The 11918-nt window shown below is 41.9% G+C and overlaps 1 protein-coding gene across 1 annotated transcript; it reads left to right on the top strand.

Annotated features, from left to right (window-relative positions):
* Window positions 1-955: 955 nt before the first annotated feature.
* Window positions 956-6544, top strand: LOC121148747 (probable histone-lysine N-methyltransferase PRDM7; the record flags this gene model as incomplete). The annotated part of the gene is made up of 4 exons (XM_040969028.1): window positions 956-999; window positions 1211-1489; window positions 1853-1918; window positions 6335-6544. Coding segments are annotated over 4 exons (599 nt in total), but the record flags the coding sequence as incomplete, so codon positions are not given.
* Window positions 6545-11918: the final 5374 nt, after the last annotated feature.

Raw genomic sequence — 11918 nt, 5'->3', positions numbered from 1 at the left:
CACAGCTGTCCCTAAAGCAGAAGATGAGAGATAAGAGAGGCACTAGGATACCCAGTCGGGTTGTCTGGTCCAGGAGATCCCCAGCAGAGTTTTAGGTAATGCCAGAGTGTTGCCTTGGGCAGAAATTGTCAGTTCTCAAACAGGTTCACCCTAGATTCAGGCATCCATGGCCATCTCTCACTGCCACAGAAGCGAGAATAGGAAAGAAGCCAATTGGGCACCTAACACCTCCCTTCCCTTACAACCTCTCAGGGGATTTGACCATAGCTATACCACGGTTGGGTGCTGCCCATGATTGTACAGAGCTGTGGGGTGCCTAGGGTCACTTCTGCAGGATACACTCCTGTTTGAGAGGAGGAATACTGTACCTTAGGTCGCCTTCTTTTCTTTGAGACTCACCTGAAGTTCCACCACTTCCCTGACAATGTGCTTCTCTGGTAAGACACTGCTCTGAAGCAATTTACAGCCATTCCTTGCTTCTCTTTCAAAGCCACGCAGTGAGGGGGTGAGAAGACACAGCCTTCATGATCCATGCTGGGTGCATGTTCTGCAGGGTCTCCCCCACAGATTCCTTTAGTACCTTGTTCCTGGAGGGGATGAACCTGCTGCCCACAATCCAGTCCCCTGGCCTGTGAAAGGCAAAGGAAAGGACAGGGCTTCTGTCTAAGCAGTGCCGATTTATAGGGGAAATTCAATTCCCTATATAGGGTAAGGGATAACATTAGGCCTGGAATTTGGGGAAGTCCAGGAGGGGAGAAACTAGGAATCATTACTAGGAGAATGACTGTAGAAGCCACCTCCCATAATCCAATGGTGTGTGGGTGAGATGGCCATGGTTGATCAGCATTTCCTTGAAGCTACTTGACTCCTGTCCTGATTCATACTCAGGGTTCTCTCTTGGCCACCATCTTGCCCACTAGTCCCTGGAGTGTTAGTCGCATTCTTATTGACTTAGTGACCTCTTTACCCCGAGCACCACAGAGGATGATGATTACCTGTGTAAGTGACCCTTTAGCACATCCACAAAGAGAAATCCTATAGACTGAAATCAAATTCCACTTGTAATTTTGTCTTCTATCATTCTGTCGTCTGGTAAGTTTGGTTGCAAGATCGAGGGTGAGTGATGTGCGTAGTTGGCTGCTTCTGTTGCTCTCTCTATACCCAGTACTGTTTGGTATCCTTTCCTAATCCCTTCCACTCTCATCTCCAGATTGTGAGAAGTGTCAGAAGTTCTTCCTGAAAAGCTGTGCTGCTCATGGACCCCCAGTGTTCCTAAAGGACAACCCAGTGAATAAGGGACATCCTAGTCGTGCTCTCCTCAGTGTGCCCACTGGACTTAGAATTGGCCCATCCAGCATTCCTGAGGCTGGGCTTGGAGTGTTTAATGAAGCATCTGATCTGCCACTGGGGTTGCACTTTGGTCCTTTTGAGGGCAAGATCACAGAAGTGAAACAGGAATCCAACAGAGGGTACAGCTGGCAGGTAAGAAGTACCTTTGCAGTCTGGTGGCTTTCCACCTGCCTGCTGTGAGTTTGGTCTATTTGTCCGGTTCATGTGTCCTTCTACACTTTATGGCATGAGTGAAGCCAACATGATTACATCACAGAATCCTTACTGAAGATTAGCATTGATGAGATCACTGGGCTGTAAAAGCAAAGCAGTTCGATCTCAGCTGTGGGCTTCTACTGTAAGGAAACAAATCAGATTAGGTTTATACTAACACTATGTTATGTCTCAAGATGTGGTTGGACTCATGGGATGTCATGGAACATGATGGTAGTTGAGTTAATAATTCTGCTGAACTATTCCCTTTCCAGAAACATATTAACTGATTTTTCTGAATCTCAAATAGCCAAGAGGAGAAACAGCTATGAGTACATGGATGGTAAGGATACTTCTTTGGCCAACTGGATGAGGTAAGAGCCATGCTTTTTACATGTGGAGATGACATTTATCTCTAAGACAAGATCACTGTCCTTTCTCCTCTACTTTCCTCAATGACTTTTACATGATATGTCCTCTTTGATGTCTATTTGAATGACCTTTGAATACCATGACCGGTTTGTAAAAGCACATTCTCTATAAATACTATTTTTTATCATAACATAAAATAATATGTTGAATAAATGGACATGAAAATGGGCCTTGATGAATCTAGATCAACTGGGGCATTGACTCACTCTCTCTATAATTATCATTGGTTATGCCTTTCCTGCATCAAAAATATCATAATACATGGACATTGCATTAAATTGGTGTCCTGACAGCAAAGGTTTTTAGTCTTTTGAAAATTATACACTGTCCAAACAACTTGATACAGAAGGCCTTTAATTTATGAGACATAAACCATACCAGGCACAGTGGAAAAAAACAAAAAGAGAGAAGAGAGCCAGGTTCTGGGACAAGCATTGTCATGCAGTGGGCTAATGTAAGGACTGGTGTGCCTACATTACAATTACCGGTTACCCTACTGCCAAACCAGTTGCTTCCCCATGCACCCTGAGGACCTTCAGAGGATGTCCTCATGCTTTGTCTTTGGCGCCAACTTAGAAGACCTGGTTGAAGCTACTGCCTGACACTGTGTCCTTTTTATCTCTCCACTCCATGCTTTTTCTTGGTATCTCTGTCTTCTGCCCCTTCTCTTCTTTGTGTCTCTGCCACTCAAATAGAAAATAATCATAATAATCTTTACCAACTAAACAAAACAAAACTGGAGATGTGGATGAGAGAAGGAAGCTGCATCTTGATAATTGTTTCTGTGAGCAGTTCTGGGAGAGGCTAAAATAACTCCCAGGATGCAGGAGAAAGATCCAAGAGAAAGGACCTCAAAGAAATGCCTTTGGAAAATCTGAGTTGTGCAGCATGTGTGGTAGGCTAGAGTTAGCCAGTGTACATTAACCATATTGTGTGGCATAAAACTGAATGAAATTTGGGGTTTAGGGAAACTCTGTGTGCTTCATGGCCGGTCAAGGAGAAAGGTCGACTAGGGTTTTGAGGATGACTAGTGAGGAAAGGAAGTAGCAAAGCATGCTTGTCAGAACAAATACGGTATCTGCACATTGGATGTGGGACTTCATTGATCTCACGAGAGAGATACATGTTTGCAAGAGAGCTTTTACAGAATTGGGCTACAAGCAGGATAGAGGCTATCAGAGAACAGATGAGATTCAAGTGCAACAGTGTTGGGGGCACTGTCCTTTCCTGCCCTGTGATTGGTCCTTTGCCCTGATCGGTGTGCCTTGGTTTTCTTTAAGTTGATTGTTCAGGTTTGACAGATAAGCGGCGGGGGGGGCTTGGCGGGGGAGCGGCTGGAGTGTAATGGGCATAATGGACACAACGGAGTAAACGGACATAACGGAAGATTAGAATAAAAGCACCTGGGAGACTCTCTCAAGTGTCGGGTGATTTCTTCCGTGGGATGGGATGACCCCTGATATCTGGTACTGTGACTCGGATAGAAGATAACTGGCGCTGTGATTCAGATAGAAGTCAGCTGGTGAACGCCAGGAAGGTAAGCTGAGCAGATAGCTCAGGGAGCCACTTAGAGTGGGGAATTAGTTTACAACTGAGTTTTTTGCTCAGGGAGCCACAGCAGTGGGTGCCCATTTAAGCTGAGGTGTCAGGTTACCTCAGGGAGCTGCACATGCATGTCAAGTTCACGGGTTAGCGACGAGTCAAGTTCGCAGGGTATGGACCAGTCAAGTTAGTCAAGTTTGCGGGCTAACAAGGAGTCAATTTCGCAGGGTAGTGACCATTAAAGCTTAGGTCTAGCAACTATTCAAATTCATTCAGATACACTCACAATCGTGGTGAACGATTGTATTTACCGCCATTTAGGGTAGGGTTTACCGCCCATTCAGGTTCACTATTTAAGGACCATTCAGGTTCGTGGTTTAGCAAGCTCATTCAAGTTCGTGGTTAAGGATCAGTCAGACGATCGGTCAAGTTTGCAGGTAAGCAGTGATCAGAGGTGTGAGAAATATGGCCAATTTAACTTTTTCAGTGCACATGCAACCTTTATTGCAGAAACTGCTGACAGTGCAGTTGTTTTTGCAAACTGTACAGAGGATTGTGCTGTGGTTTCTGGAGGAGGATCTTTTGATCCTGCCACAATGGGAACACTTAGACAGAGACTTAGCTAGGGCAGAACAGCAGGAGCCCCTTCCTCCAGGAACAGTCAGGATCTGGACATTTATTAAGTCTTGCCTGACTGATGGCACTGATAAATTCAGAGGGCGTATACAGGAAGTTGAGAAAGACTTATGCAGCCGCAAAAAAAAAAAAAAAAAAAAAAAGGATGGTTTAAAGACCCTTAATGATTTCCAACACGTATTGGGGTATATTAATTGGATACGATCATATTTTTGTATATCTCATTGCCTTCAACCTTTGCAGCCTGGTGCATCCTCCGGTGTTATAAGACTGATAATGGACCTGCCTTTACAGCCAAAGCATTTGATAAATTTTGTTCTGAATTTGTGATTAAACACTCCACTGGCATCTCATATAATCCCACAGGCCAGGCTGTGGTAGAGCGTGCCCATGCAACTCTCAAATCATTATTAATAAAAAAAAAGGGGGAGTAGGAGCCACCCTATATCCCAAAAGTCCTAAACATCAAAAGGCTTTAGTTACTTATATTTTTAACTTTTTGATTCTGGATTTGGATAGCCATTCTGCTGCCGAACGCAACGCTGTTGGCGCAGGCCCCTGCAAAGATTGGGTGATGTGGAAGGATGTTTTAGCAAAACAATGGATGTGCTCGTATCCTGTCTTACGATGGTTGCGAGGAGCAGTTTCTGTTTTTCCGCAGGATTCTGATGGACCAGTGTGGGTGCCAGAACATTGGACACACGAGTGATAAGAAAGCCGGAGTAAGATGAACCTGTGGACGTGGTGGATGCTGATCAGCCTGATATTCATTCAGATCAGAGAGGAGACAGCCAGAATCTCCAGCTAAAACTGCACCATAAAAGGGGTGCAGCAAATATTGTCTCGCTGTCTAGGGCCTTGGAAATGGCCCCCAGAATGGACTGCTGTCGAAGTACTGTGACTCCTAAAAGAGTAGCACCTGATCTTGCTGTGACCAATTGATTTCCTACCTGTTCAAATTCTGCCTTTGTGGGGTATAACTATACATGTGGTAACCTTGTTCAATCTGTTTCTGCTAAGTCTTGGAATGTCTGGGTACTTTGCACTAGTAGGGGTGGGTGTTCAGATATATCAGCTTTTGCATTTATTGATAAGGTAGTTATAAGAAATTGTAAGTATAATAGTAATAGTTCTAGAATATGGGAAGAAAATGTTAAAGTTAATCGCAGTTGTGATGTTATCTATAATTCTATTTATGTATATGTACAAGCTCCATTTACGTTTATTGTTTCCATGAGTGCTAATGTTACCCTTTTGAATTGCTCTGTAGTTAAGTGAGGCCTTAACCAGTGTTGGAATGCCTTGGTACTGCGGTGCTGGTATGCATTCCACAAATTATTTCCATCATATTGCTACCTCCTGTGTGCTTAGTCTACCTGGAATGTGTGTCACTCCCTCTATTGTCACCAATGGTTCCTGAGCATTGAATTTGTCCAGAGAGTTATCCGCTATGCTATTCCCTAGTGGAAGCTGGTCCATATGATTTGATAATTTGAAATAGTAACTAACATCCCAAATTCTAGCCATAAATAGCAGCAAAGTAGAGATTGCCATGGTAGAGCAATGGACAAATTGGATACTAAAGGATCTTTCCTTTGCACACCAATGGGCCAGTATAGTAGCCCTGGGCCTTATCTTCTTAATTATCATTCTTTGGGGTCTGTGGATGCTTCATCCTTGAGCACAGCGTCAGCAGCAGTAACAGCAGCTGCTAATGCAAGCTGTACTTGCCCTTCACAACAGAGAATCTCCAGAAGTCTGGCTACCCAGAGATGGGTAAGTATTCGATATGGCTTCATCAACCTAAGACAGGTGCCACATTCCTAGCAACATGTTTAGCCAATGACAGGTAAAGGGAGCCCAAACTCAGAACACCTAAGACAGGCACGGTAACTTGCTTAATCAAACAAGAAGGGGGAGCTGTAGGGGGTACTAACCATTTCCTGCCCTGTGATTGGCCCTTTGCCCTGATTGGTGTGCCTTGGTTATCTTTAAGCTGATGCTCAGGTTTGACAGATAAGCGGGGGGCTTGGCGGGGGAGGGGCCTGAAGTGTAACGGGCATAACGGACACAACGGAGTAAACAGACACAATGAAAGATCAGAATAAAAGCGCCTGGGAGACTCTCTCAAGTGTCGGGGGATATCTTCCGCAGAACGGGAGGAACCCCAATATAACAGTGCATGGGAACTGTGCCCGGAATGATGAGGAGCAGAATTTGGTGGCCTTCCAATACCACAGATGGATATTTTACCACACCTGCCAAGTCATCAAACCAGGCTGTGAACTTCTAATATGGTATGGGGATGAGTATGGAAGGAAGCATGAGTATCAAAGGAAGCAGTGGAAAGAAAAAGAAGGAAAGAAAAAGGAAGAACTCACCACAGTGAGAGGTAAGTAGCACTGTTGCTTTTAAAATAAGTAAAGGAGTCACCTGGGGAATATTTGTCATTCAACTCTAAGGAGTCAAATGGAAAGTGGCAGCTGGAAAAGCCCAATTCAAATGTGATTTCAATTTAGCAAAAACAAAGACGTACTTCTCAAAAGAAGGAAAGAGCTATAGAGAGACTCAAGCACAGGGAGAGAGAGAGAAAAAGAGAGATAGAGCAGGAGAGATCACCAGTTACTGTTTTAACCACAAAGGCTGCAGGAGGGCCTAGCACGGCAGCCTCGTGGCTAAAGTCCTCACCTTGGACACACTGCTATCAAATATGAGCATCACTTCATGTCCTGACTGATCCACTTGCCTTCCAGCTTCCTGCTGGTGGCCTGGAGAAGCAGTTGAGGACAACCTCAATCCTTGCGGTGTTATAGCCAAAATGGGGACCAGGAAGAATTTGCTGACGTTAATTTTTAGATTGAAACATCTTGGCCTATTGTGGTCACTTGGGAGTGAATCAAAAGACAGACAGATTTCCTCTCTGTCTCTTATCCCCTTTGTATTTATGATTTGATATATATATATAATATATATATCATAACATAACATAATATAATATATTTATATATAATATCTTTTTATCTTTATCTATATATAGATATATATATAAATATATATAAATATATAAAGATATTATATTATGTTACGCTATGTTATATAATATCATATTATGTTATGTTATATAATATATTATATTATATCATATATGTACTGTTTACACTATTTTTTTTTAATCTGAATCTGTGAAGTCTATCTCTGGCTAAAACCAGGAGCTCATGTATTTCAGCAGTTTAACTGTTTTGTACTCATATCCTGGGTACATTAAAAGACCAGGGGATAGGATAAGGGGAACCCAGATCTCAATCTAGTCATTATATGCTTTAATATTATCATAGTAGTAACTTGAAACAATGTGACCTAATACTGACCCATTTTTTATTTCTTTGACTCCTGGGAAACTTTGATCTACATTTTTATTTAGTTATTTTAGCTTTTAAATACTTTGTGCACAAAAATATCCCAGAACATACATTTTACTTTTTTTTTCATTTTTCTTTATATTTTTCACAACGTATATAGTTAATTAGGGTAAAAAGGTTCAACAGCTATAGGAACTTGCGTAAGACTATGATTTGCACATTGTTTCCTTCATGTATTTGAGGTAACGGGCAATATTGAGGGAGAATCCTCACCCAGTTACCCCCTCCACCCCAGGTCCTTCATTTGAGGCAGTCTGAGATTCTCGCTCAAGTGGTTTTGATAGTGGATCAGTTCTGAAGCGCTGCCAGTCTCACCACTCCAAACACAATAAGGTTGTTGAAGAATCCACTGAATGACTTAGTCCATCATAGTCTCTGTTGGCCAGTAGTTTGCTGCCAAAATATAGCTGCATTGGTTGATTGATGTGTTCTGTCTTCTGTCTTGTCTTGGTTAGGGTTCTGAGTCTGGCATTTTGATTGTGGAGATTCACAAAGATAAGTTCAAGGTCTGAGGTGTTTACAGTCTAAATTCTTTTTTTAAAAGATTTATTTTTATTATTTTTTATTGGAAAGGCGGATATACAAAGAAGAGAGACAGAGAGGAAGATCTTCTGTCCTATGATTCACTCCCCAAGTGAGCACAACGGCCGATGCTAAGCCGATCCAAAGCCAGGAGCCTCTTCCGGGTCTCCCACGCGGGTGCATGGACCCAAAGCTTTGGGCCATCCTCGACTGCTTTCCCAAGCCAAAGGCAGGGAGCTGGAAGGGAAGCGGGGATGCCGGGATTAGAACCGGCGGCCATATGGGATCCTGGGCGTGCAAGGCGAGGACCTTAGCCACTTGCGCCACCGCGCCGGGCCCTACAATCTAAATTCTTGTATGTACTGGCAAGTACAGCGCCTGGCACATTCCATCGCCCTGATAGCTGGTGGTTGCAATTTCTGGGTTGCTTCTGTTTTCAGCCCTGACACCCACTGGACCAATGGATTTTGCAGTCCAGCCTGGTACTTTCGAGCAAATACTCAGCCTTCACATAAGCCAGTGTGGACTGCCCACTTCCTCACAGCAAACCCCTTTCCATTACCAATTGACAAATTAGCCATCTGTTAGAGCTATTTTGCCCAGCTTGTCTGACCTCCAGGTCTGGACCACATATTCACCAGTGAAAACTTTGACTTGCCAGGGGAGTTTCCCAATTTCCTCCAATTGATCCTCTCCCTGACCCAGTTCTCAAACATGCCACTGTGTTTTATTCCAGGACTTGGCAAATCTGGCTTTCCATTTGGCTTTGTATGGGCTGGTGAACATTACAAGGCAGAGCAGGTTATGGATATTACAATTTCCACAATGGTTTCCTTATATTAGAGATAACATATGTATTTGCTGTTTTGTGATTGACACATTTTATTGAGCATAATGGATTCTCTTTGGGACCACCTGGTTATCCATGGCATAAGTTTGTTCTTCTTAATAGATAATGTTATTCCATGGAAATAAGTAATACAGTTTCTTCAACCATTCTTCTATGGGAGCACATCTGGATTGTTTCCATGTCTTTGCTATTATAGACTGTGCTGCTGCAAATATAGGCTTAGAGATCCCCTTCGCATATGCAGATTTCTTTTCCTTACTTTTTTCATTTGTTTCCCTTAGTGCACAGAAGATGCTTTTCAGTTTGATCACATTCCATTTGTTAACTTTGGCTTTGATTGCCTGTGCTTTTGGTTACTTTTCTAAGAAATCTTTCCCTGTTGCTACATCTTCGAGTATGCTTCCTATGATTTTCTTGAAAAGTTTGATTGTTTCTGGGTGTAGATTTTAGTCATTGATCCATTTAGAGCCAAATTTTATAGTTGGACAGTTGTGTTTCTGGATTCTTACTTCTGCAGCTGCTATACAGTTATCCAAAGAGCACTTGCTGAATAGATCCAGATTTTGCTTGGATAGTTTCCAGCTTTTTTTTTGTCAAAGATTAGTTGACCCTACATGTGTGGACTCCATTCTGGTGTTTGTATTTACGTAGCTCAATTCCTAGGTATTGAAGATTCCACTCTTCTATGTTAAAACCTACTCTACTTAAAATTCCTTTCTCAGCCTTAGAATTGTTGGTGTACACCAGTGTCATTGACTTGTGCTCACTAATTCTTTATCCTGCTACTCTGCCAAAGTCTCTTCTGAGTTCCAATAGACTCTTGGATGAGTTTTTTGTTCTCCTAGGTAGAGAATCATGCAGTGTAAGAGTCGCGATAATTGCAGTTCCTCAGTTCAAATTTGGATTGTTTTAATTCTTTTCTGCTTGCCTCATGGCTCTGGCAAGGAATTCCAAAACTGTAGTGAAAGTCAGTGGTGACAGTGGGCATCCCTTTCTAGTTCCTGGTGTTACTGGGTAGGTTTTCAATCTTTCCCCATTTAGTATGATGCTGGTATATTGGGTTGTTCATGAATTGCTTTGATTGTATTGTGGAATGTTCCTTCTATGCCTGACTTCTTTGCATGTTGACAGGATCGTATGGTATTTATTTTTAATTTGTTGATCTGATGTATCACATTTCATGATTGGCTGATGCTTGATCATCCCTGCATCTCTGCAGTGCATGGATGTATCCCACCTGGTCCAGATGAATGCTCTGCCTGATGCGCTGTTGGATCTGGTTGGCTAGTATTTTGCTGAGGATCTTTGAATCTAGGTTCTTCAAGAATATCGGATTGTAGTTCTGTTTTTGCTTTGTTTCTCTGTGGCTTTGGTACTAAAGTGATATTGGCTTCATAGAAAGTGTTTGGAAGATCTGCATCGCTTTCTACTGCTTGGAAAATTTTCTGAAGGATTGGCGTAAATTCCTCTTGAAATGTGTGCTAGAATTCAGCAGTGAAGCCATCTGGTGTAGGACTTTCCTTGTTTGGGAGGGCTTTAATTGCTGATGTAAAATCATTGCTAATAATAGGCCCATTTAGATTAATTGCTTCTAGATTCAATTGTGGTGGATTGTATGTGTCCAAAGATCTATCCATCTCTTTTAGGTCATCTGATTTGCTGCAGATAGTTGCTTGTAATATTTCGTGATGGGCTAGTGGGGAGTCTGTTTTGTTAATTTTCTCAAAGAACCAGCTCTTCGATTCACTGACCTTATGTATAGATCTTTTATCTCTATTCCGTTTATTCCCTCCCTTGTTTTGATGATTTCCTTTTGCCTTCTAATCTTAGGAGTGCACTGCTGTTTTTTTTACCTTCTCCTTCAACTGCAGTGCTGGCCAATTTACTTCATGTTTTTCTAGTTTCTTGACATAAGCACTGATTGAAATGAACTTCTCCCTAGCACTGCCTTAATTTCCATTATGATTTCCTCTCTAACCCACTACTCATTTAGTAACATGAATTAGTCTCCATGTGTTTGCAAGTCTTCCTTGGTGTTTTGGATTTCTTGGTTTCTAGCTTCATTCAATGATGGTCTGAGAAGTTGCTTAGTATAATTTTAAGTTTTAAAATTTGTTGAAGCTTAATTTGTGGCCTATAAGATGGTCAGTTCTGTAGAAGATTCCAATGCTCTTATTTTAAAGGAAAAATGTATTCTCTGTCTGTATGATTAACTGCTTGATAGACGTAAACAAATTATTTATTTATTGTTATTTCTTTGCTTATTTTCTGTCTCTTTGATCTGTCCTTTGATGTGAATTGGGCATTAAGATCCCCCACTATGATCATATTTTTGTCTGTTTCTCCCATCAAAGCCATTAATATTTGTTTCACACAGCAGGATGCTTCGGCATTAGGCACATATACATTTATTATGATGATCTTCTTTCTGAATGGATCCTTGGATCATTATGTGGTGTCCATCTTCATCTCTTTGATGTTCTTTACATCAAAACCTATGTCATCTGATAAAAGAATGTTTAGTCCTGCACGTTTTTGCTTACAGTTCACTTGCAATTTCTCTTTCCATCACTTCAGTTTCCATTGCCTCTGATCTTTGTTGCTGAGATGTGTCTCCTCTAAGCAGCAGATCGATGGATTTTGGTTTTACCTGGTCCTCCTCTATGGCATTTGACTGATGAGTTTAAGCCATTTAAGTTCAGAGTTATTGTGAGTAAGTGGCAGTTTAGTCCTGTCATTTCAGCAATGGGTTGTGCTTTGATTGAGTCTTCTGTTAGCCTTTTAGTGGGATGTTCTCCACATTTGCCTTTTGCCTTGGCTGTTGCTATTCCTTTTTGTCATTCATGGGAATTTCTGTGAGTATCATTTGTGGGGCATATTTACAAGAGGCAAAATCTTGAAGTTGTTGTTCATTGTGTGAAGAACTTCATTTCATTTTCAAAGACAAAGGGAAACTTTGCAATTCCTAAGATGAA

This window comes from Ochotona curzoniae, unplaced genomic scaffold (assembly GCF_017591425.1).
Source record: "Ochotona curzoniae isolate NIBS_2020 unplaced genomic scaffold, NIBS_Ocur_1.0 contig_1789, whole genome shotgun sequence".
Lineage (NCBI taxonomy): Eukaryota > Metazoa > Chordata > Mammalia > Lagomorpha > Ochotonidae > Ochotona > Ochotona curzoniae.
The sequence above is the reverse complement of the archived record's forward strand: the minus strand, read 5'-3'. Positions and strand labels throughout refer to the sequence as shown.